Raw genomic sequence first — 27,203 nt, 5'->3', positions numbered from 1 at the left:
AGGTCAGCGTGGAAGGGAGGGCTAATTGACTTAAGAGGACATGTGTCAACACTGCTGGGAAAAGTATATTCTGGTGCAGTTGGGCAGCACACAATGTCACATAAAGGGCCCCACATGTCACCCTGAATGTCAGCCATGGTTCCATTAGGGTGGCATAAAAAATGTGAATAAAAGCGTATTAACTTTCTCAGTGTATGTCAGCCTAGAGTCAGCTATACATGCTGTTTTTCATTGGTGGGTCATGTGAGGTCAGCCTACCTATTGGTAGGTGAACCTTTCAATCATTAAATGTTTGAGAAGGAGGTAGATGACGGTTCATGTTTCTGTGGACAAAGACTTCCAACATACAGACTGCAGGTATAGGAGACATTATCCTGACCTGGGCAGGCTGTTTGTATTTAGCAGTAAAGCAACATGAGAGGGCCAGAGAACACAGCATTGTTAGCACATCTCTGCTATTCCTCAGATGCCCATCCCAGTTGGCTGCCCGGGACATCCCTACAGCCCAGGGACCTGGATCCATCCAGGTCTCCAGGCTACCTCCTTACTTTGGTCAGCCTTCCTTTCCCCATGCCTCAGGGGAGGGGAACCTGAGGGCAGGAAGGGTGGTCCTTCCATTGGGTCTCAGAAAGGTAGGTGCTGAGAGCATGGGGGTTGGAGGGATAGGACAGACACTGCACCCTCACCTTCTGAATGGGGGGAGGCCCAGGATCCCCATAGTGACATTGTTCCGGGAGCTGCGGAAAGGCTGTCCCCCAAGAAGAGGGGCCTATTCTGAAAGCCCTAGGTGCCTCAGATTTCCAGTACATGCCTGCTGCACTGTTGTCTTGAGGGAAATCTTTCTTCAGCCACCCAGTCTTAGCTTTTGGTGTTTATAAGCTAAAAAAAGTTCCCGAAGATGTTCCTACTACAAATCTCTTTCCCGTTAAGCCCATTTTGAAAGCAAATGGAGTAGCTGAAATGTTTGAACACGTGGCCCTTCCCCAGGGCTTCTTTCCTGGTGAACCCAGAGCTCAACTCAGGCTCTTATTTCTTCCTCTACGGAATTTTAAAGATCATCACTAATATAATAATTCAGCTTACTGACTGCCTATTCTATGTCAGGTCCTGTGTCAAATCCACCACACACACGGTCTCGTTTAATCTCCGTATCAACCCCACAAGGGAGATACTCTTATCTCCCCACTTTACAGATGTGTAAATTCAGCCGCATTGAGCCATGAACCTCACCCAGAGTCACGCACCACTAAGTAGCAGAGCTGGGTCTTGAATCCAAGTCTAGTCCCAGCTTCACCACCAGGCATTAGTGCTGCTTATGTCGTGAAGGAGCAGAGGAGACGAGAAAAGTAACCAAATGTGGGCGAGTTTCAGAAGTTCCAGGATCTGTTTAAATGTTTGCAGTCACGCTTCCTGTTCTTCTCCCTATTCCCTGCTAGAAGGTCGACAGAAAGCATGGCTCCAAACACCCTGATAGCATTAGAGGTACCTTTGATCACCATGTCCCCAGGGCCTCCCAACAGCCAGGTGTGGAGCAGGTGTCCAGCAGTGTCTGTGGAGGACCAAGAGATGAATGGAAACACGGGTGAACCTAGTTCTTAGCTCTGCTAACCCTGCTAGCAGCATTGGACTTCCTTCTCTTCTCCCCTCAGTGCCTTTTGTGAGGGAAGAAAATGTGTACCAGACTCCTAGGGAAAAATACAATGAGCACAGCTTGTTTAAGGGATCAGGCCCTGAGCCTTTGCTGGAGCCCCATGGAGGTCACTGATGCCTTCCCAGGAAAAAACCTTCTGGGGCTTTCTCTTCAGGCTCCCTTAGGTTTAGGGTGGAATGGTGCACATTAAAGCTGCGATTATATTCTTCTGGGGAAAGAAGCGATGTGGTTCAGTTTAACCCAGCTGTTCCTCACTGAGTGCCTGTCCTGAGTCAGGTACCATGTTAGACACTGGGCAAAGCAGTGAATAAGATGGACACATTCTTCCCCAACATGGAGCTTACAGTGAATGGCAAATCAGAAGTTGAACAAGTATTTACAAATGTGTCGCATCTTACTAAAGAGGACAATGCTATGTGATGCAGTGCTGGGAAGGAGGGATTGAGGAAAAGTTCCAAGCCTGAATGAAGGCATATGGCCCAGCACACGGGCCATCCCTGGACCTCCCAACCAGACAGCTGGGAAGTCCCTGAACCAACAGTGAGCTGGACCAAAGGTCAGTTTGAGCAGGGCTAGGGGCAACTGTGTGCTGCGTTCTCCTTTTCTTGCAGCAAGGTGACAAATCTGCAGACTCTTGCTTTAGGGCAGGTCCCCAACCTTTTTGGCACCAGGGACGGGTTTCATGGAAGATAATTTTTCCACAGATGAGGGTGGGGGTGGGGGAGCTCAGGAGGTGATATGCAGCCTAGTCCCTAATAGGCCATGGCCCAGGAGGGTTGGGGACTGCTGCTTTAGGGGGTTGCCATCACACCTGTGATCCTGGCTGGTAATGCTCAGCTTACCTTAAATTTTAAAAGCACACCTTGGTACTTGTGCGTGCTGATTAGAATGGGTGTTAAGGGGCCGTGTTAAGAGCATAGAGCTGGGATGCCCAAGAGACGTTGATTCCAACCTTGGCTCCAGTGCACTCTGGCCTTGGTTTCCATCTCTGTACAATGGGAGCCATGCGAAGGGACTAAATGAGACAATGTGTGCCACATGCCTAGTACACAGGGCAGTGCCAGTATAGTGAAGGGGTTAGGAGGCGAGTGCTTGGTCAGGCTGTGTTTGGATCTTGTCTCTGCTATTCACTAGCTGTGAAACCTTTGAAATATTACTCATCTTTGAGTGGCTTGGTTTCCTTATTTTTTAAATGGGAGATAATAATGGTACCTACCTCTTTGGGTTGTTCATCCATTTAATCAACAAACACTTGCACATCTACTCTGCACCAGGCGCTGTTCTAGCTGCTGAGGTCAAACAGTGAACAGGGGCCAGTCCTGCCCTCGTGACATTCACGTTCTTGGGGCTGTCTTAAGGTTAAATGAGGGCATCCATGTAAAGCATTTAGAAGGATGCATGGCGCATGGCAAGCGCTCAGTAATGTTAGCTGTTAGCATTTTTATTATACCACTATCATCATTGTCGTCATTAATTAAAGCACAATAGTTCAGATACACATAAAGTATTAAGAAGAGTGAAAGAACACACCAAAGAGAAACCCAGAGACCTGGGTTCCAGTCCCTGCTCCGTCACTAACCCACCCTCTGATTTTGAGTGGGTGGTTTAATCTCATTAAGGCAGTGATGTGCCACCTTATCTATCGATAAAATGAGACAGGGCAACTAAATTGACTTTTAAGGAGCATTCTCATTATAAGTGTTATATCTTCTGGTCTCAGAGACTTTGCTCTTGTCACAGTCATCAGCTAAGTAAAATAGAGTGGCCTGTCCTCTACAATGGGAGAGCAAAATCTGCTCAGACAAATGAAAACAAAATGTATGGAATTGTGGTTTGATTTATTGAGCTCCACATACAAAAACACAAAAAAATGTAATGAAAAGTGATGTCTCAAACTGGAGATCACCACAGCCATGCTTCTGTTTTCCATAGTGCTTCATTGATTACAGAGTGAGGCTGAAGGCAGGTTGTAAAGTGGTATGATTATCTCCCTCTTACTAAGGAAGACACTGAAGGGCAGAGAGATTGTTTCATTTATTCAACAAGACACTGAAGGGCAGAGAGATTGTTTCATTTATTCAACAAATAACTGTGAAGAACTTACTACATTCTGAGCACTGAGAGGCTGGTTAGGCTATTTGCCCAATATCATTGTGGTCCTGAAACATTTGAATGATCAAATGTGCCCTACCCTGGCAGAGAGCGAGAGAGCCTTGCCCATTCATACAAGCAAGCACTTGTTGGGTAACGGCTGTATCACAGATAATGTACCAGAGAATAAAGATATCAGACAAAGAACTAGCAGGGAGACACACGAGCCACCTGACTGTAACAGATGCTATTAGTGACGTGATAATGTAGAGTACAGATAGCAAAGTGCTATGTGAGTGGAGAGGAGGAGTGGTCCATTCTGCTGGTACGGGGTATGAGAAGGTTAAAAGGATTTCACACATGGGCCGAGAGGAACCAAACCAGTCAAAGCAGTGGGAACTGCCGGAAAAAAAGACTCAGGCTATGAAAAAAACAAGGGTTTTGGGGGAACGGCAGTAATACGGGGTGGCTAGAGCTTCAGGTGCTGACAGGCATGGCAGACGGGCCTACAAAGGTCAGCTGGGCCATATTTCTAAAAGCTGTGAATGCCCTGCTAAGACTTTGGAGTTTTATATATCTGGAGTTTTATTTTATTCAAAGTGTACTCCTTTGTTCTTTAAGACATATCTCTTTTTAAACACAACTGCAGTGATGTGTGTGGGGTTCTCCTTCGTTTGTTAGTGTATCAGGAGTTTGACCATCTCCTGGAGGAGCAGTCTCCCATTGAGTCCTACATCGAGTGGCTGGATACCATGGTGGACCGCTGCGTTGTGAAGGTTGGTAAGCTGGCTCTGAAGGGGCATTCTGGGGTCCCACAGCCTGTCACTCACCTCTGAGAACACTGGGCTAAGACAGAGCCCCACAGGAGCTATCTGCACCTTCCTCAGCAGCTGTGGAGCCCTGGTGTTCTGAGGAGAGGCCCAATCCCCACCCCAGGGGGTGGAGGGTGGCACAAGGCAGGATTCTGAGTCTCCTGTCCCTGATGGAACCAGGTCAGTGTCTCTCCAGTCTGTTGTGTACACTGAGTCTTGGCATAAGATTGCATTTTTTAAAGTATGTATTTGCTGTTAAAAAAAATGTCAAAAACCATTGCTGTATACCATCGAACTTTGACACCATAGGCTTCCCATCGTTTTTCAAAGAAACATAAAAAATGAAAGCTCAAGTCGACTGCTGGTAAAGCTCTTCACTGTTTTGTAGGTGGCTGCCAAGAGACAAGGGTCCCTGAAGAAAGTGGCCCAGCAGTTCCTCTTGATGTGGTCCTGTTTTGGCACAAGGGTGATCCGGGACATGACCTTGCACAGTGCCCCCAGCTTTGGTAAGGCCACCCCGACCCTCTCCATGTCCACACGCTTTTTCACTGGGCTCTGTGCATTGGATCTACCTCTGTGGGGTCAGCCACAGTCCTCCTTGCTGTCTCTGGGGCCACAAGCCCATCACCCTGAAACACATCTGTTCTGGGGGCACCTGACATTGTTAGCACCTTCAGGGAGAAAGACAACATTGCATACTGAAGGTGAAATATCAACGTGAAAACGAGAGGTTTGCACACAGATTGTCTGAGTTTAAAGAGGACTGAACTGTAGTGGCTGTGCTCCCCTTCACTGGATGGCCCCAGTTATTGCTGCTGCCACGGCAGTCACACTTTGTAGAATTCCATAGTTGTGGACTTCCTAAGACTGGGCCCATGAAGAAGCCTCTGAGTTTGAACATCTGCAAGTGGCCTGGTCGACACTCCAGTGGTAGGTAGGCTGTGTAACCTTCGGTTTGCAAATATGCTCTAGTCTAACCCCAGAAGAGGACTTTTGCATTCGCTTTCTCTGCTACTTCCCTTGGGTGCCGATTACCTCCAGGAGCCATCCCTACCTCAAGTCCTCACCTCACCTACTGCTCTCTGGTATATCAGGGCTTGCAATCTCTGCCCAGCGGTACTGAGAATGGTCTCTGCGGGCAGCAGCCTAATCACTGAATTGGGTCAATGCTCGGCTACATTGCAGGCACAGCTTTCTATTTTTCACCAGCAAGAATGGAGTATGTATAGAGCCCAGATCATCACCAGCAAAGTGAGGTGGGACTTCAAGGCATTACTGGGACATTTGAAATCCCAAAACACTTTGGCCTCAGTTTTCTAGGCATCTCAGCAGAGGGCTGTTGGTAAATTTTCTGGGTAATTGCTTCAGTTCTCTATTTTACTTTGCAAGTAGAGATGTGGTTTCACTGCTCATTATCTCCAATTAAGCCAATCAGCTCTGGGTTTTGCTCTGGGTTTAATTTGACACTTTTCCATCTAGCTTTTTATGGTCTTGTCACCATTTTCCAGTTGTGCTATACAATGAAGTGAATATGTGGTAAAACAAAGAAGGCACTATTTTTTCTAAACAGCTCTGTCCGTGAAAGACTGTGTTTACCCACTTGAAGAAGCGTTTTGTTATGGATTTCTTTAATCTCAGCATTGGAAAGTTCTCTCAACCTGCCTGCACCATGGCTACAGATGGAAATTCTCTTTGGGCTGCATATATGGAATGCTCTGGTGACTGCTACCTGGGCAGTGCCATCAGGCATGGCATTTTGATGACTTCCAGTTCAGCATAGTGTTAGCACATGTTACCTCTAGCTCTGGAAAAATCATTCGTGCATAACTGCTTTCACTTAAGTGAACGGTTGAAAAATATTTGAAATTTGTTTGATTGCTTTCAAATCAAAGAGTCAGCAATATCACATACAAACACACATACACATCCACAAAGTGAGCATCCTCTCCTTGCTATATCCTTCATTCTTCAATTTGCTTGTTCTTAAACTGTATATATTATCAAGTGCCTTTCATTATACAGGGAAAGTAATTCCTTTTGCAATATTCTTTGAAATTCATTTGTTTTTACTGAAAAGTAAAAACATTTAATGGTCAATGCAAAAAAGAAATTTTGAACAGTAGAACAATTAGGGTTTATGAATGGGTTGAATTTATTACCAAGAAATATGGTTCTTTAAAATGTGTTTATTTCTTTTTGAACCACACACTATTTTAGGATATAGTGGAAACTCTGGCAAATTGCAAAAAAAAAAAAAATCACAAATCATTTAGAAAAGGAAAGAAAAAGATATCAACCCAATTTCACTTTTACAGTATTTTTCAACCCTGAATGGGTTGAAATAATACCTGTCTCCAAGTCCATTTAGCAAACTATCTGAAATGGTCCAGCTCATCTGACTCATTGTTGAGTTTTGCAGCTTGGGGTGACAGGCAAGTTGAAAGAATTTGCGGCAGACAAAAGCCCAGCTCCCCCTTTCTGCCTGTATATGTCAAAGACCCAGTTGGTGGTTGTGTTTGGGTCATGTGTTCCCTGTATGAAAACAGCTAATTAGGAAAAAGAGCCCTCTGTTCCCTGGCCCCCTCTCTCAGCCGCAGGGGCCAGCTCTATATATCTTATAACTCCCACACGGTCCTTGTTGCTGTGAATGGGTGCAGGGTTTGTGTGTCAGCGTAGCAGGCTGACCATTACAATGATCTTGTGGAACATCACAATGATCCCATAGGGGACTCTATCACCTCTTCCCAGAACAGCCTCTTTCAAAGGTAGTTGACTCCTTTCTTCGCTTTAATTCCTTTTCACTCTTCTCCTTAATTCCTTTTCACTGAAAGAACCTATGCTGTGAACTAAAGTAGCCAGACTTTCTTTCTTTGCTGCAAGCAGCATTTCTAGGAAAATTAGTCACCAAAGGTAGGCTAGCAGGCAATGAACTTTTAGTCCTGATGGAGCTGAGCAAGCTAAATTTTCTACTTTAAAAATACCGTATTTTTAGTTGACTGATCTGATTTCAGTTCATAGGATACCTGGATCCCAAGTCAGTGCTGGAGCCTTTACCCTTTCATTCCAGGTTTTCTCCAAATACCTGCTTATTTCATTGTTATGAACATCTGGAAGGTAACAGCAGTTCCCGGAAGTACTTTGGCATAAAACAGTTTAAAAAGCAGCCCGGGTGTGACAGGTGGGGGCGGCAGGGGTGGGGGTGGGGGTGGGCAGGATTGCACAACACTTCCACGGTTTCACTTTTTTACATGCCTGTTTTCTGGCCTAGCATCAGGCAGGGCCCGGGAGGCCACGTGGGCATCTGTCAGGGAGAAGCTCCCAGCACAAGTGGCCGTGACCGAGCCTTCCTGACGTCCTCTTTATGCTTAGATGGCCTGGCCTGCCTCTCTTTTACGAAGAACCTGCTAAATTACAGGACTTTGACGTTCACAAGGTCATTCAGGCTCCCACCAAGCATGAGGAGGCAGGAGTTGCTTTCCCTGTAATCAGGGGCAGAAGCAGAGACCCAGAGAGGAGAGAAGACTGCATCACAGAGGGGTGGCAGATTGAATTCAACTGGAATCTCCCCCAAGCTAAAGCTGGTGTTCTTTCTGCCATGCCACACTGCCACCACCTTGCCTACCTTTCTTCAGGTAGAAGAATACTAATAACAACAACACAGTGACATGTATTGAGGGCCTAGTATACTTTAGACAGTATATTAGGCATTTTCTCATTACTTCTCACACAACACCATGAGGTCCGTGCTATTGCCCTCAATGTGACAGATAAGGGAGATGAGGTAGAACTTGGAGGACTTGCCTAAGATCAGAGACAGTAATGAAGCAGGGACAGGATAATGATAATCATTATAACAAATATTTTAGAAGCACATGCTATCATTTAACTCTTGTATTAACTCTGCAAGGCAGATAATAAAAGATACTTTTCTACAGAGGTGACAAAGGGAGCTTGGAGAATTTCCTTGCCCAAGATCAACATGGCTCAGTGAGAAAGCTCTGTTTCAGAATCAAATCTGAACCATCCTTTTCTTGAGGTAGTGCTACTGTCCTATGAACAAGTGGTGAGGGCAGTACTGCTACTGCCTACACAAAAATTTAAATACAAATTTATATAAAATAAATTTTTTAAAAATCAAATCTGACTGACCATAAAGCCGAGGGTTTTCTATTATTACAATTAAGATAAATACCCCGACTCTGATGCATGCCACAAAAGAGCTAGAAAACTTTATTTAATTCACATTGGTGGTTGTTTTTTTAACCCATATTCATGGATTAAGATTAAAAAATTTAAAGCTCTGAGAGAAAAGAATAATTATAAAGCTGTCATGAGTTATAACATATGCTAGAAAACAATGGAGTAATATCATTTAAGTGTTGAGAACAAAGAACTGTCAACTATTATTCAAGATATAGTCAGTTATATAAAGACTAAGAGAATTTGGCACCCACAGACCTTCACCAGACTTTAAGCCTTTGGAAGAAAATATGGAATGATATCTTTATGACCTTGGAATAGAAAATTTTCCTTAACCGGCACACAAAGGACAAATTGTAAAAAAGATGTTGCCCAAATTGACATTTGGATTGTTTTTTTTTCTGTTTTAGAGACTCACTTTGTCGCCCAGGCTGGAGTGCAGTGGCACAATCATAGCTCACTGCAGCCTTGAATTTCTGGGCTCCAGCAATCTTCCCTTCTCTGCCTCTGAGCCCAATGACATCTGGATTTTAGACTTTTGTTTGATAAGTACCCCATACAGTTATAACATAACAGCCACAGAAAGGAAGAATATATTTTGTAATACATATAACTGTCAAAGGATTAAAATCTAGAATATATAATAAACCTCTTGAAATAGATTTTTAAAAGACAAATACTCCAGTAGAAAAATGAGCAAAGAATATGAATAAGCAACTCACAAAAGAAGAAATTCAAATAGACAATAATCATATGAAAAGATGTGTACCTTTGTAGTAAGTAGGGCAATGCAAATTATAAAGACAAGAGATAACATTCACACCCTTCAGATCGGCGAATATTGTATTTCATACACTACCAATAAGAACGTAAAAAATTTTGGTGAGCAATTTAGCTCTGTCTCATAAGATTGAAGATATGGGTCCCCTTGGACCCAGAAATTCTACGTATGGTCCTAGACACAAGTAAACAGGTACAAAAATATTCATTGTAGCCAGTTTCCAATAGTGGAAACAAAAACAACCTAAATTCCATCAACAGAAGAATGGATAAATTGTGGTATATTCAAACAGCCACTAAACTAGAGCTACATGTGTTAATGTGGATAGGTCTAAAAAAATGAAAGGCTCAAAAAGTAAGTTGTAGAATATAAAGTAGTACACATTTATTACACTGTATAAAGTATTACATTTATACCAAGTTTGAAAATAAAAACAATACCACATGTTATTTATGGATATATAAATAACATAAAAGGGTTATATATATATATATATAAATATATATTTATATATATAAATAATATAAAGGATTATTTATATATGCATAGTAAGGGTATAAAATGCATGTGAACAATAAATAAGAATTTCAAGATAATGATTACTAATCTCAAGGAATGAGCACAAGGAGGCAGAGAAATGGGATTAAGGAAGGGAACACAGGGGCTTCATCTTTATCTTCAATTTTTAACAAAATATCTGATTCAAATATAGTAAAATGTTAAGATTATAAGGCTGGGTGGTGAGTACACTAATGTTCATTTTTAAATTCTCTGTACTTTTCTATGTGATTGAAATTTTCCATGAGAAAAAAGAAATGCTTTGATTCTATATAATGCAATCAACTATGTTATCATATAACAGCAACAAAAATAATCTCCTTTTGTCTTCATCTTGATACCTTTTTCCATAACTGGCTCTGCTGCTCCCTAGCTCTGTGACTTTAGGCAAGTTATTTAAATCCTCTGAGCCTTTATTTCCTCAAGTATTAATCGAAGCTAATAATACTTTCTTCATGGTGTTGTTGGAAAGTTAAAAGAACTGAGCACAGTGCATATGGAAGTGGTCAGTGCTTGCTCGTTTGACTCATTCCTCCAACACACAGTCATTGAGCCCCTATTGTGTGCCCTGCACTGTTCTGGACACTGGGTATAGAACAGTGGTCAAGAGAGAGAAAAAAATCCCTGCAGGGTGGAGCTTACAGTCTCACAGAAGACACATGCAATAAAGATTGAGTTAAATATAGTCTATAGTATAGTATTAATAGACAGTGATAAGTGCTAAGGAGAGAAATAAAGCAGGGGATGTTCACTCTAATTGCTGCTCATGTCTTTGACATCATGTCTTTGATGTTTCTCTTCTCTCTGTCTCTCAGGAGTCTTTCTGTATCTCTTTTTTTTATTTTCCTCTCTTCTATTTGCACTGTCTCCATGGCCATGACACCCTGGCACTGAACTGTTTATTGCCCAATAATCTTGATTGATTTCTGCTTACTAAGAACACTGTAGCTTTTGTGGAGTCAGGGACTGAGCTTTAGGCTTCCTTTGTACTCAGAGCATTTAGCACAATAGTAGGCAGGTAAGCAGTAGATCTAGAAACTCTTGTTCCAAGGATGATTGAAAATTAACAGACCATTGGGTAACTGATCAGAGCCATTAATGAAGAGAGCCTGAAGCCCCAAATCAACACTTGCCATAAAGCATTATCTCCAAGTCAGCTTTGGTGTTTTCTAAGTGTTGTCTTAACACAAGTTTCTTCACCTCATCAGATCTTTGTTTCCTTGTGTATAAAACAGGAAGATTGTATAAGATGATTTCCAGGGTGTCTGCCTGTCCCAAAATTACTAGGCCAAATTATCATCCAAGACTTTCCATTCTAATTCATTATTCCATAGTGTTTGTCTCTCTTTCCATCCGTGTTGACTTAGATCAACATCCCAGCAAATAATTTCTTCATTCTGGAGACCCTTTCAAGTATTTGATGCTATTACAACTTTTGACTTCATTGACTCTGACTTTATGAACAAAACAATCATGTCATAGAATCTTAGATCATACTAGCAAAAGGGATAACAACAACAATAACTACCATTTATTAAGCATCTAGTGTGTACTCTTCCTCATTACTTCTGTAATATAGGTTTTAATATACTGTCTTCCTTTTAGAAAGCCATATTGCTTTATGATTGAAGCCATAATGATTAAAGAGCAACTTCAGAATCAGACAGTCTTGGGTTCAAGTCCTTAATAATTGTGTGACATTGGACAGTAACTTTACCTCTCTGAGCCTCAATTTCCTTCTTTATAAAAGGAGAGTATTGCTTATCCCATATGGTTGTGAATAGGATTAAATGCCATAATAAATCTACAGTGGTTAACATAGTGGCTGCCACAGAGCAAGGGCTCAATAAGTGTCTGATTTTGTTTTCAGTATTTATAAGGACTAGGCAGGGTAAAGGAACTTCTCTGAGATCCCAGTTACTAAGTGGCAGAGCTGGGATCTCAACCCAGGCAGTTTGATCCAGAGCCCGTGTAGTTACCCACAATGTTGTACCTCTTCAGTGGTCCACAGGACCCATTTTGGGGAAGTGTATGGAAAGTTTAGTTTTAGAGACTGCATTTCACAATGGCTCAGCAGAACCTGAACTTTGTTGAATTCCAAAGGGGGCAGAAAAACAGGCATAGAACTGGAGATGGAAGAAGAATATGAAGGAAGTTCAAGACAGTGGACCTTGGCCTTAAGCTCTGTGAGAACAAAGATGACAGTCTGTGGCAGGCTCATAGAGAGGGAGACGGGGGGTAGATGTGCATGACCTGCTGGGCATTTAGTGGCCCTAGAGTTAAGCCAAGGGTTTTCCTCTCTAGCCTTCCTAGATCAAAATAACTAATCTACCTGAGATGAGGGGCATAGATGTGTACAGAAGCCAGGTGCAATTCAGAAGGAGAAAATTGGACTACCTGTTATATTATGCTGGATACAGCTGGAGCCCATTCTTCTAAGTGAAGTATCACAAGAATGGAAAAAGAAACACTACATGTACTCATTATTAAATTGGTACTAGTTGATCAACATGTTATGTGCACATATGGAAGTAACATTCATCAGGTGTCAGGCAGGTGGGAGGGGGGAGGAGATGGGTAAATCCTCACCTAACAGATGCAGTGTGCGCTGTCTGGGGGATGGGCACGCTTGTAACCAAAGCGTTTGTATCCCTGTAATAATCCGAAATTTTAAAAAAGAAGGAGAAAATTGATACATTTCACTAAGAAGTCCTCCAAAAGCCCCCAACTGGCCCCCATCACTTTATTTCTGAGACTTGGAGAGACCTAGCTTCTAACTCAAATGGCCCTTTTAGGGTCCAAGTCACTTATGCCATCAGGGCTTTATTTTCCCATCTGTGCTATGATGCGGTTAAACTAGATGACCTATACAGGGAGTGGGAACAGAATTTGGAGCCAGAACAAACTGAGGCAAATCCCTACTCAGTTACTAATGAAGAGACTCACTTCCTCATCTGTAAGGGAGGATAATACCACCTGACTCAGTCTGCTATAAGGAAGAGACGTATGGTAAGTGCCCAGCAGAGTGGCACACAGTGAGCACTCAATAAACAGGAGATGTGATGACAATGACGAAGATGACAATAATGGTGATGGTGATGATGATGAGGAGGAAGATAGAATCACAATGAAACTAATTCCAGAGAGTCTCATAAAGTCTCTAAAAAAGCAAACTAGAGGGAAATGGGAAGAGGAGGTCAACTTGTGGGGAGGTAAGAAGTTTTGGACATTTCATGGGACAGCAGGATAGCCACATGGCAGAGATGTCCCCTTGGGACTTGGAGATAAAGGCCTGGCCCCTCGCCAACCCTGACATCCATGAGGCCTTTATTACAGCAGACATGAATTGAGCCTCTACCATATGAGGTTCATTCCACTGTCTATAGTGGCAGCATGACATGCAAAAAAGATGATTTTGAAATAATGTATTATCTATTAATTGTGTCATCTTGCACAAGTGCTTGACCTGAAAAATAGGAATAAAAATACAGTGTGGTTGTAGAGATTAAATTAGAGGGTATAAGACTTTGAGGACAGAGGCTGGCACATAGGAAAGTCCTTTAAAATGACTGTTCACATTCCCTTTTATTAAATCATCTACTATAAGTAGAAAATGAAGAATGCAACTTGAAAGTACCAGATCTTTTCAATTTAATACCTTTCTAAGAACTGTGTGCTAAATGAGGTCTCAAAAACATTTAGGGAAATAATTCAGTTGTTGCAAATTTAAAATTTCAATTCTGCTTCCAGAATTATGTCAGGTACATTCATAGATGCCAACGAACTAGAAGGCAAAATCCCTCCCATGGACATACTTAGAGTCCAATTGGGGGCACAATGTGCTATGAAAGAGAAAAAAATGCAAGACACTATGTCAATAAATGCTCAACAGAGTGAGGGGTGTGCAGACAAGGATGAGGCCAGTGGCTATGTGGGAGTTCAGAAGCATTTGGATAGATGGCTCAGGGGGTACCATTTTTGATGGAGTCACAGTATTAGTAGAGCAAGGAAAAGATTCACTTGCCACAAACTGTTAATGACACTTACCTTATGCCAAGCACTAGGCCAGGCTGAGGATACAGCAAAGAGCAACCTCTGACCATGAGGGGATCATAACTGAGTGAAGAACTGAGATTCTTGAACAGACCATCAGAGCACAGTGCTACGTGTGTAGCTGATCAGGCAGAGGAGGCGTATGTGAAAGGACATGTCTTACTCTTCTGTTTGATCTTTCTCCACCAGGGTCTTTTCACTTAATTCACTTGATGTTTGATGACTACGTGCTCTACTTATTGGAATCTCTGCACTGTCAGGAGCGGGCCAACGAGCTCATGCGAGCCATGAAGGGGGAAGGAAGCACTGGTAAGCCAGCACTGTACTGCCTGCTACACCACTTGCTGATTCGATTTGTGTCCTTGCTTCTGTCCTCTGCGTCTCCTTAACTCTGTATCCCAAAGAATTTAGTTATGGTGAGCGTGTCAAGTGGTGTGAAACCAGTAATGTCTTTTTCCTCTTTAGAGTGGGCATGTATGTTTATGGGCATTGCCTTGAGTGCCATGCTGGTGACGGGAAGCCATCAGAGAGTTTTAAGCAAGGGAGTGACATGACACAGATTCAGAAGAATATTTCATTTTTTAAAGTCCACTAAACACAACTTGCCTTGACATTTGGTTCTAAGAAGTCACCCTATCTCCATCCACAGCAGAAGTTCGAGAAGAGATCATCTTGACAGAGGCTGCCCCGCCAACTCCTTCACCAGTGCCATCGTTTTCTCCAGCAAAATCTGCCACATCCGTGGAAGTGCCACCTCCCTCCTCCCCTGTCAGCAACCCATCCCCTGAGTACACTGGCCTCAGCACTACAGGTAATAAAAGGTCCTTCAAAAGCTTTGGGTGGAGGGTTAATGTTTAAAGAAAGGGCTCTCTAGAAAATCATTGCCCCTAGGCTACAAAAGACAATGGCAAAACCTGGGTGTCTTCCTGGATTTGTATTCAGGTATTCATTTATTCATTGGTACATATTTTATGTGCTACTGTTTTCAAGTTGGCAGATTAAGTATATGATAAAATCTCTACCCCTAAAACTAAGCTGCTGAAATGATTAAAATAATATATAACATAAGTTAATACACAGCCATTCTTGAAAACAAGAAAGGGAACGCTCTATGAACCAAAAACTGAGCAGCAGTTTTTGGAAAGGACAGGAAGCCATATGCTCAGCTATGGCAACCCCAAGCGAGCCAAGCCAGGGTTGCCAGGCTGTGAGGCTGACGCTACCATGAGGCTGCTCTGATGGGAGGCCCACACAGAATTCTCGTAAGTTTAATTTACAACCAAGAATCACCCAAGCCTTGATATACACCCAAAAGAAGGCAGAGACCCAAACAGATATTTGTACATCAATGTTCATAACATCATTACTCATGATAGCCAAAAGGTAGAAATAACTCAAGTATCAACTGATGATGAATGGATAAACAAAATGTGGTATACATATAAGTGGAATATTGTTCAACCTTAAAAAGGAATGAAATTCTGACACATGCTATAACATGAATGAACCTTGAAGACAGTATGCTATAAGAAATAAGCCAGATACAAAAAGAAAAATGTATGATTCCACTTACATGAGGTACCTAAAATAGTCACATTCATAGAGACAGAGTAGAATAGCAGTTGTCAGGGGCTGGTGGGCGTGAGAAATGAGGAGTTAGCATTTAACAGGTGCAGAGTTTCAGTTTGGGAAGAGGAAAAAATTCTGGAAATAGATGGTGATGTTGGTTGCACAACATAGTGGATGTACTTAATGCCACTGAACTGTACATTTAAAAATTGTTAAAATGGTAAACTTTATATTATGTACACATTACCACAATAAAATTCACCCAAGTATTTGTGGAAGCCCAATTCCATGAAAGAGAAACAACAAACTTAAAAAAGAAAGTTTTTAAGTCCAAAGGAATAAAGTTAATAGGACAACCTGAAAAGAACTCTAAGATGAGAACTAAAAAGAAGAAATCATACCCACGAGAGTCAAGTAAAGATCTTTTAAATGAAATATCTAATTGTTGAAATGAAAAATTCAATAGGTAGGTTGAATGTTAAAAAATTAGCTCCAACTGAAAGAGAATTAGTAAACTGAAAGACTGAGCTGAGGAATTCTCTGACAACGTGACATAAAGAGATAAGGAAATGTGAAGTTATAGGCAATGCTCAGAGAAAGGGCTTTTAAATCCAGAAATTCCAATAATCAAATTTAATAAGTGTTTTGGAGAAAGAATAGAGAGAAATGGAGAAATAATGGCTGACATGGAAAAAAAGACAAGACTTCTCAGATTGAAAACTCTCATTGAATACTGTGCTGAATAAATGGAAAAAGAAAAAAACTTACCTCTAAGCCCTACTGAAGAAAATCAAAGCTAAAAGAAGTCGTCTTAGCTTGTCAAAAGAAAGCATAAACTCCAAAGGAGAGATAATCAGACTGATATCAGACTTCTCATCAGATATTTTAGATTCAATATCTTAAACAGGATTTTTGAAGTACAGAGAAAAAAATGCATTGAAAACCTTGAATCCAGAATCCTATACACACATAGGTATACATGTTATGGGCGCTCAAAGGTGGGGAAAAGAAGGTATTCCAGGCAGAGGAAGTAGCTAGTATGAAGCCCTGGAGGCAAGGGAGAGAACTTAGAGTATATACACCAGGAGTCTTTTGATTAATTCCTTCCCCAAATGTTCCTCTCTCCACAGAACTACACCCACTCAGAGAGGAAATGTATACATGTGCACACATTTATATATGGGTGTGTATATATATTTTTCCCCTTGAGGGCATTTCATGTGCCAAGTCCTATGCTGGGTGCTATGGGAAATATTCATATTAATATGCCAAGGCCTTGCTACCAAGAGACAGCACAGGGATAACAGATGTACAAAGACAGCTGTAATAGAACGAAGGATGTGGCATGTGCAATAAGCAAGGTATAAACCAATGCTGTGGGCTTCCCAAGAAGAGATTCCATCTGGCTGGAGGCATCAGGGAAGACCTCACAAAAACTCCACTCTTTGTGGAGTGAAGAGCTTGGTAAGACGTGATAATTAATTCATTATCTTTCCATCCAAACCTGCTCTATTATCCTCCCATTACCCAGGCACCAAATAGGGGAGTCAGCTTCAAATATTTCCTCTCCCTAAACTCATGTATTAGGAAGGGCTAAGCTGCTCTAACAAATAGATCCAAACGTGGATAGAGTTAGCACAACAGAAATCTAGAAATCTAGTTCATGCTTGAAAAACAGTCCTGGCAGAGTATTCAGTCATGGAGGAGGCTCTCTGCAACACAGGCATTTGGAAACACACTTTCCTTCAATATTAGGCTCCACCATACCCCAAGTTCTCAAAGTGTAATCCACAGACCAGCAGTCTCAGCATCTCCTGGAAACCCATTAGAAAGGCTCGTATCAGGTCCCACTGCAGACCTCCTGAATTGGAAACTCTAGGGAGGGGCCCAGCAGTCTTGTTCAACAAACCTACAGGTGACTTTGATGCTCACTAGTTTGAGGACCAATGCCTCAAGGCTTTGTCAAGTCTCAACCAGCTGGCAGAAATTGAAAATGGGTATGGGAGGAGGAAAACCCACTTTCTTAAAATCCCTGCCCTGACGGTGGAAAATGTCACTTCCATTTATATTCCATTGGCCAGTCACATAGCCTCATGTAACTGCAAAAAAGGCTGAGAAATGTAGAATAGCACGTACCCAGGTAAGGAAGGGGGAACAGATCTGGAGGGAACAGCTGGCATTCTCCATCTCACCTCCCAAGTCCAGTAGTTCTAAGACAAATGTAGACTGATTTGTTCCTTCCCATCCCACTTGTGCCTCTGGTCCCCACCTCTCAGGGACATCCACAGTGACTCTCACCCTGTCACTGTCACACTGCCCAGTAGGCTTATTTTTGTGAGGTTCATACCTCCACCAAGTGTTGGGGCAAAGAACCTACTGCCTCACACTGAAGCCTTAATGAGCTCTCTTTCTTCAAATCGCTTCTCACACTGTTCCTCCTTCCACCCTTTGCCTGACAAAATCCTAATCGCCTTCCTTGGCATTCCCCTCGCCCTCCCACTTAGAATCTTCCTCCAGACCCTCACAGCATGGGCTTCATTATATCCTACTTCCACTTAGGACTATTTCAGAATAGATTGGAAACTATTTTTTTCCCCCCAAGGACTGGATAAATAGGGCCAGATTGCCCCACTCAGGGTGTTGTCTTTTATCATTCATTCATTAACTCACACATCCATCTGCTTATCCCACAAATATTTCTTGAGTGGCTTCTATGTGCTAAATACTTCCAGATAGCTGGAGATACAACAGTGAACAAGATATTCATGGTCCCTACCCCCTGGGAGTGCGTGTTTAGAGGTTAGGGTTCTGATGAGCAAACTGGCAGTTACAATATAGTGTGATGAGTGCTAAGTTGGGAGAAGGGTCAGAGTGTTATGGGTGCACTAAGGTGGGGGAAAGAAGGTATTCCAGGCAGAGGAAGTAGCTGTTAAGAAGGCCTGGAGGCAAGGGAGAGAACTTAGAGTATATGCCCCAGGAGTCTTTTGATTAATTCCTTCCCCAAAGACTCCTCTCTCCACAGAACTACACCCACTCAGAGAGAAAATGAGTGGAAGCTTCAGAGCCTGTAAGGTACCTGCCCTCTTTTACATGTGCCAACAAACTCAGTGGCCCTCTGTCAGGGACTGCTAAGGAAATTGGATTCTTCAAAGGACTGAAAATTGGGTTGTTGATAAATAGCGTTAGATCGAGCTTTAATTTCACTTTGGGTACACAGAGCTAGAAAACAGTCCTCTTCTGCGGAAATTTATAATAGATTTGAGCATCACCATATTTGTTTACACAGATGCACCTCAAATCTTATTTTGTTTTCTACTTTGAGGAGGAAGAATGTGATCAAACTTCTGCCTCCCTCCCTTTTTTTCTCTCCATAGTGGGTTGTTGTAGTTCCTGCTTAGAAAGCTCACAAAAAGGAATTGTAGAGAAAACAACTTTGTTCACTGAAAATAAAAGAGGAAGAGAATTTAAGCACTGTTCTCTGCTCTTCAGCAGCTCTCAGGAGTTCTTCAAAGATTGAAATTATTGGGCAACCATCCTGAGTCTCCCGCCTACTGCGGGAAGGAGCCATTTACCTGAATAATCCTGCCCACATATCCCTGCCACCACCAGGGAGACACACTGAAGTCTGCTAGTGATAACGTCCTTCTGAAATAAACAGGGAAATTATGCAAATATTTAATAGAACAGTTCTGCATTATGAAGCTGAAACAATTTTGTTGAAACATTTCTTGAAGTGTGGCAAAATATCAAACAAGGAGACTCTGAGGAAATAAGGGGATGGGAAGAGTGTGAAGGAAAGATTCCTAGGATCTTCTCATAATTCTCCTCCAGCTAGTGAGCCTGCCTGGCTTTCTTCGTAGCAATTTGGGGGCCTCAAGCTACGGCAGGTGTGATAGTTAAGGCCACAGGAATATCATAAATGTGTTCAGAGATTTCTGTGCAATGTGTTCAAGAGTCATAAAAGTAGCTTCTTAGAAATACAAATGTGAAACAGGTTCTCTTCAAATGATCGTAAGCTTTGAAGATTTTGGCACGTTCCAGCTTTGTTCTCAGATATCTCCAGGGGGCATTAAAAATGTCATCCTATATAAAATGATGTGTAATATTTTTCTCAAGTACCACTGTTGAAATGCTCCATTGCAAAACTAGACTGGATCTTGGCATGCAATGTGGGTCACAGTCTTGGAGGAAACAAACATAATTTCCTAACAACATGTATGATTTTATAGACATATTATAATGCACAAATTATTTATCCATGATATACACCTAAATATTAGGAAATCTATTATGGCAGTCTTCTTAAATTTGGGAATTTGTGCAAACTTTGATTGAATAGTATTGTAAATCGGTAAACAATTATGTACATCTTATAAAACACATTTGCCATGTTTCTTTTTTTTAAAAAAAGTTAACTCAGCACATAGTTTTCATGCCCAGTTAATTTTTATTTCTATTTTGAAAGTATTGCTTGATTTATATCCCATCTACTTTCCATAAAGTTTCTGAAGTAGTTTATAATAAAAACAGGAAAACCAATTTCTTAAAAAGGACCCAAACCAGGAAGTAAGAAATAAAGAAAAGGTAGGGGAAAATTCAACAAAACAAAAACAACTGCTGGCTAAAAAAATTTATTAACACCTTAAATGAATTTCATGTGATCTAGTTATTTTGTTGGGTTTCTAGCATACTATGAGTATCATTGATCAGACAATGTCAGTATCACCAGGTTCGACTTGTTGGGAGTCAAAGCCAGTCAGGTACCTGCAACTCCTCAACAAACGAATGTCTCACTTTAGATGGACACTTCCCCATTTTTCAGCTATGAAAAAGGAATAGTATTATGTCTGCTTGGTGAGCACAAAGCAAAAATTAATTCACTGCACATAACCTTTTGGCATCCTTTGATGCAAGGACTAGGGAATGCAAGGTAGTGAAGATAATGAGTTATGACTCACTAGGAAAACAGCCAGTCTGCTTATCAACATCTATGCCTAGTTCCATGTCCATATTTCTGAATATGTATCCTCAGGACCGTACTTATTAATTGAAAAGTAGGGGGAGAAAGGGAAAGGAAAGGAATATTGGGTACCTGAAATTGAACCTGATATATGGTCCATTTTGATTGGGTTTATTAAAGTCTATGGCAACACCATAAGAGACTGGTTAAAGGATTCCATTTGAATAGATTTCCACAAGGTAAAATCTAGCCAATTTGTCCTTTCCTCCCCACCCCCCAACTTTGTGGGTTTGTTACCTCCCTCATGACGAGGACAAAGTTTAGAAACCTTAACTTTCTTTAAGGAAAACTGGCTCTTTTCCTCCTCAGGAGCATGGCAGGTGGTGCCAAACTGATCGGTCCCTTTAACATGACATTGGGCTGCAATTCATCTAAAGCAAAATGTTAAGCTCCAACTCTGTCCTGGTCGGTCAGGCCACCGAAGGGTTCTAAAACCTCATTTATGATGTCATTTTAAGTATTCCCTCCTTCGGCAATGACAATAAAAGTTAACTATTAAACTCATGTTTTCAACTTCCCACCATGGGTTCCCTGTAACACAAAACCAGCAAATTAAATCATTGAGATGCTAGGGACACCTAATGAAATAAAGGCAAATTCCTCATAAATGGCCCTAACTGTAGAACATCTGGCCTGCCCAGCTGCGTTTTCTCTACATCAGTTGAGGATGTAACAAAGATAACTGACCCTTAGTCTTTCCAAATAACAAAAGCCCAGTTATTCTGAGGGCAGCTAGACTGAGTGGGGTACGGTGGACACTTGAGCCCTGCCACAGTGCCTGCGGTGACTCATTTACAGAGCCTCGCCGTCATCGCTGCCAGTGAATTCCTTTTGCCATCACTGCTGCTTTCTTTCTTTAAAGGAATAGAATTAGGAAAAATAAGTCGGGATTGAAAACAGATTGTTTAATCCACTCTTTGTAGATCACACCATCAAGTCTTAGCTTGGTGTTGGGACCTTGGATTCCCTCATTCCTTCGTTTGTTCATTCATTCACCGAAAATGTATTCTGTGTCTTATCTGTGCCATGTCTTGGGGGTATAGAAGTAAAACAAAGACATAGCCTCTGTCCTCATGGTGCTTACATTCCAGTGGATAAGAGTCAATACAGAAGTAAACTACCTGGCCCTGCATAGTGTACAGCACTTTGGGAGGACAAGGCAGGAGAAGGCCAGGAGTTCAAGACCAGCCTGGGCAACATGGCAAGCCCGCTTCCGCAAAAAATAGAAAAATTAGCCAGACATGGTGGTGCACACCTGTAGTCCCAGCTATTCTGGAGGCTGAGGCTGGAGGATTGCTTGAGCCCAGGAGTTCAAGGCTGTAGTGAGCTATGATCATGCCATTGTATTCTAGCCTGCGTGACAGAGTGAGATCTTGTCTCTAAAAATTAAAAAAAAAAAAAAATTAAAGGAAGTAAACCACCAGTAAAACATATAATTTCAAATGGTCATAAGTGCTATGAATGAAAATAATAGTGTGCTGTGAAAAAGTATAAAATGGGGACCCACCTTAGTTGGTGGTCAGGGAATGCCTCTCTGAGGAAGTGACATTTATCTGAGACCTGGAGTATCACAAGGAGCCAGCCACATAAAGGTTGGGGAGGGAAAAAGAACATCCTAGGCCATGGGAACAGCACGTGTGCAGGCCTGAGGCAGAAGGGAGCTCAGCACAGTGAGGACTGACTAGGGTATACACAGAGGGGAGCAAGTGGCAGGAGGGCAAGTCGCAGGATAGGTAGAGGCTGGATTATGAAGCAACATCTCTCTCTGGGAACTGATTCCTTTGCTGCCCCTGGTCAGTTTTGTCAGTGAGATTTTGAACGTGGAAGTATTGGTAAAGTGTAACTCAAAGAGATGAAGTTTCCAACTTCTGTAGGTGGTCTCCTTAAACACAGCTATCTTAAGGACAGATGATAGCCCGTGGGATACATATAGATACAGATACATAATCCTCTTCCTCTGTCTCAGTCTTGAAGGTTACAAGAAATGTTTGTTTAATACCAAATACTGTTAAGAAATATTGTCCAAATAGAACTTGCTGTGGTGATGGAAATGTTTTCTTTCTCAGCTGTCCAAAGCAGTAGCCACTAGCCACATGTGGCAATTAAGCACTTCAAATGTGCTAGTGCAATTAAGAAACTGAATTTTTTAATTAGTTTTAATTCATTTGAATTTAAATAGCCACATGTGGCTAGCAGCTATGTATAGGGCAGGGCAGCTCTAGAATCTCAACACACTTAAAGGAGCTTATTTCTCAGGAAGGTACAAACCAAAGGCTTAGGTCAAAACTTGAGAAACATCTGTGATGGTTCATAGAATCCTCGTGGGGAAAAAGATTAAAAGGATTTAGTCCAAGATCTGAAGGAAAGGGTATAGATAGGTAGCCTAGGAAGTGGCCTAAATTTTCACAAGTCTGTAGCAGAATCTCACAACTTCTGAATTTTAATGGCCCTCAACATACAGGATGTCAGACAGGAGGCAGTGTGTTACAGAATCGTGTTTCTTTCTCAAAGTGTGGTCCGTGGACCCACAGCATTGTCATCATTTAGGAGCTTGATATAAATGCCCCACTGCCAACCTACTGAAACAGAATCTGCATTTTAACAAGATCTTCAGTGATTCAAATGCACATTTAAGTGTGAGAAATGCTTCGGAATTGGACAGATCAGTGTTCAAATCCCAACTCTGCCACTTACCTGAACAAATCTTTTAACCTCTTGGGCCTCTATTTTCTCACCTGAAAAAGAAAGTAATACTACACACCTCAAAAGGTTATTGTGAAGACTGAATGATTCAATATATAAAAAGAAACTATTAATAGCATGAGGTCTGGTTTACGTTGGATAATGATCCATTCATTTATCCAACAAATCATTAATTGATGGTCTATTATATTCCAAGCAAACTTCTTGTCCTTGTTTAAAACCCCTTCCAAAACAAAACAAAACAAAACAAAATAAAACAAAACAAATGGGATGGGAGGGGACTAAAATGTTCCCCTCTAGCAGTTTCAGTGCTGTCCGGTAACCAACAACTGCTCCTCCTGGGATCTTTACAGGATTCTCATACATCAGGTGCTTCCACCACTATCCTCTGAACTTTAAATAAATAAGAATGTGAGAGTTGGGGTGGGGGGAGGAAAAAATATGGGAATTAGACAAATAGGGAAGGTTTGTTGTTGTTTTATCAACAAATAAAAACCACTAGAGCAGTCTTTAAAATTGAGCACGAACTGTTAGCTGCACAGATTTTCTTTTATTAGTTCCCTTTAAAACCGCAGCAGCAGCAGCAGCAATTCTCACTGGAGGTCCCACTGGTAGGAAAAGGAATACAAGGGGTGTTCTTTTCTGCTCCCCAGGAAAAAAGGGTTTCTCACCCAAGCCAGTAGGTGTTAATCTGCTTAAGCCTGCCTGAGTGGACGTGTTAGATTGCTGGCACATGGCCATTTAGGGGTTTTGTTCCCCAGACCACAGGAGCCCATTTTTCCAAGAGTTCCACTAGCTTTTTGTTTGATAACGTCTATTTCTAGCAGCATTTACTCCTTCAACAACAAATTCAATGGAACAAAAATTTACTGAACACCTACTATTTGGCAGACGCTCTGTTGGGGATACAGAGATGAATGAGGAACAGTTGCTGTGCTCCAGGGGCTCACAGAAAAGTAACTTCTGTTGCATTTTCTCAGGTGATGGCTATTATCATGACTTCTTCCCACTGCTGGAAAAAAAAAGATCCTTGGGCTTCCTTGGTTATCCCCTTTACATATGTTCTGACCTCACTGTGGTCTCCTATGGTCCTACAGGCTTGAAGGGTTAATTACTTGCTAGCTGTGGCTGGCTCATTGTTCTCCCAAACTTCCCACCCCCTCCAATTCCATTTCTAATTGCAAACTTGGTTTAATGTATTAATGTTTTTCTTTTTTCAGAGGCAATACACATTCATCACAGAAAAATATAGATAAGCAAAATAAAGAAAAAATTTAAAACCATCCTCAATCCCACCATCCAGAGATAACCTGTTTTAAAAAAAAATGGTATTTAAAACAATTAAGACAGTTACATAATTTCACATGAAATTCAAAATTTAGAGGGCACTCACACATAATTCAATCATCTGGGTTGTGATCATTTCAGACTTCTTTTTTTTTTTTTTGAGACAGAGTCTTGCTCTGTTGCCTGGGCTAAAGTGAGTGCCGTGGTGTCAGCCTAGCTCACAGCAACCTCAAACTCCTGGGCTTAAGCGATCCTACTGCCTCAGCCTCCCCAGTAGCTGGGACTACAGGCATGCGCCACCATGCCTGGCTAATTTTTTCTATATATATTTTTAGTTGGCCAGATAATTTGTTTCTATTTTTAGTAGAGACAGGGTCTCGCGCTTGCTCAGGCTGGTCTCGAACACCTGAGCTCAAATGATCCACCCGCCTCAGCCTCCCAGAGTGCTAGGATTACAGGCGTGAGCCACTGCGCCTGGCCAGACTTCTTTTTTTTAATTTACTTTCATTTTTTATTTATTTTATTTTTTTAGAGACAAGGTCTCACTCTGCCACCTAAGCTGGAGTGCAGTGGTGTGACCTTAGCTTACTGTAGCCTCCAATTCCTGGGCTCAAGTGATCCTCCCACCTGGGACTACAGGTGTGAGCTACTGCACACAGCCCATTTCAGTCTTCTTGCAGTGATTATAAATGATGCATAACATGTAGCCTGTCAAAGTCATTATCTTTTGGGGGAAGAATATGAGGTAGATGTGTAAAGCTGGAAGGGGTACTTTTAGCCATACTGGTGAATAAGGACACCAGTGATTTTAGAGAAAAACATGTTTAGAAGTTTGCTGTAATTGGTTAAGTTACTGTTGCTACCGAAATGTTTCATCCCTAGTGATAAAATCTGACCCAAAAAACTTACCTTTCTTTCTTGGGATCTGAAATAAGAAATACAGAAATATCTTCTTTAAGAAAGTCTCATATAAGAATACTTACATTCATAATGAAGAGTGCTTTTGAATATCATTAAAAGCCTTCCACGTGCCAGGTTCTTTGACATATATTATAATAGCTCAGTTAATCCTCACAACAGTCTTGTAAGATAGATATTATTATTATCCCTGTTTTACAGATTATGAAACAAAGGCTCATAAAATTTAAGAGGTTTGCCCAAGATTTATAGCTAGTTCATGGCAGAACAAGGATCCAGAGCAAAGAGACATTACAGTAGAGAGAGTGCAAAGTGTGTGGCAGACCTGGGATGACAGCCCCACTGGGCCACCCACTCCCTCTGGGACCTTTGGCAAGTTATTTAACATTCTATAATAAGGCTCCCTGGACCGGACTTTCGTGTGATGCCACTGGCCTGCAATTAGTGTTGACATAGGAACAGGCCTTAAAATCAAGACGAAGTCCACTATAAGGGTGTTGAGGACACTGTTGAACAGTTCACAGTTGCCTCTTTATGAGGGTGTCTGAAAGAAATTCTTTTTTGATCTGAATTCCAAGGACAGTATACTCCTGAGCAATCTGTCCAATCTATGGCTCCTAACTGGTCAAGTTTCCAGGAGCATTGTCTCCTGAAAAACTTGGATCCAAGTTTAAGGCTCACATGTAGGAAGAATTTGGGCCTTTAGGGTGTTCATGTTTTGCTCCATTCCTGATTGCATTTTTTGCCTCCAATTTTGTTTTTCTTTCTTCTTTCACTCCCACTTTCATATTATTGTCCTGAATCTTCTATATTTGTACATATTTCTGTAAATTCTTTCAGATTTAACCCTCAAGTTCCTCATTTATGAATTAGGGATAACGTTTCTTTTACAGGAGTCTATAGAGCACTTAGCACAGTTCTTAGTCTATGTTAGATGCTCAGTAAATGATGTCTCCTTTCATGCTCTTGGAATAAATTTTTGTCACTTTGTGCAAAAAAGGACATTATTTGCATTCCCAAAGACTCTCCAATTTATGAAAGGGTCTGTCAAAGGGTTCCTTTAATAATAAGCCAATGCACTTAAAGTAAGATTCCATTTCCACAGGCCTCTGAGGGTATTCCTTTTGGAGTCCCTGTCACACAACTGGCACTGTGCTGATCCACCAACTCTGCTTCTTGCCGCTCTCCACATCAATGCAGCTGCTCTCACAGGCTATTAGCAATGCTTTTGGGATGGAATGCACTAATTTTTAAAATGGAAGCCTTTCTTTGTCCTCCCAGAGGAATTTTTTAAAAAAGTATTATGGGTACATAATAGTTATATTAATATATCTTTATATAGAGTACATGTGATGTTTTGATACAGGATACAATGTGAATTACTCAAAACAGGGTAAATGGGGGTATCCATCACCTCAGGCATTTATCATTCCTTTACATTAGGAACATTCCAATTCCACTCTTTTAGTTATTTTAAAGCATACCCTAACTTATTGTTGATTATAGTCACTTTGCTGTGCAATCAAATATTGTTCATTATATCTAACTATCTAAGCATAT

At 41.5% G+C, this 27,203-nt stretch overlaps 1 protein-coding gene and 1 pseudogene across 3 annotated transcripts in view; both read left to right on the top strand.

Annotated features, from left to right (window-relative positions):
• The window catches only part of RFX4 (regulatory factor X4), a 144,890-nt gene that overhangs the window by 103,038 nt on the left and 14,649 nt on the right, over window positions 1–27,203 (top strand). For all 3 annotated transcript variants that reach the window (XM_045553039.1, XM_045553038.1, XM_045553040.1), the window contains 4 exons: window positions 4,424–4,518; window positions 4,943–5,060; window positions 14,336–14,455; window positions 14,796–14,957. In XM_045553039.1, the coding sequence (XP_045408995.1) occupies window positions 4,424–4,518; window positions 4,943–5,060; window positions 14,336–14,455; window positions 14,796–14,957 (495 nt within the window). The remainder of the gene's footprint in view (window positions 1–4,423; window positions 4,519–4,942; window positions 5,061–14,335; window positions 14,456–14,795; window positions 14,958–27,203) is intronic.
• LOC123640939 lies at window positions 8,574–8,688 on the top strand (annotated as a pseudogene).

The sequence above is a fragment of the Lemur catta genome, chromosome 6, assembly GCF_020740605.2.
Source record: "Lemur catta isolate mLemCat1 chromosome 6, mLemCat1.pri, whole genome shotgun sequence".
NCBI classification, from domain to species: Eukaryota; Metazoa; Chordata; class Mammalia; order Primates; family Lemuridae; genus Lemur; species Lemur catta.
Note: the sequence above shows the minus strand (reverse complement) of the source record. Positions and strands in the feature narration are given on the sequence as shown.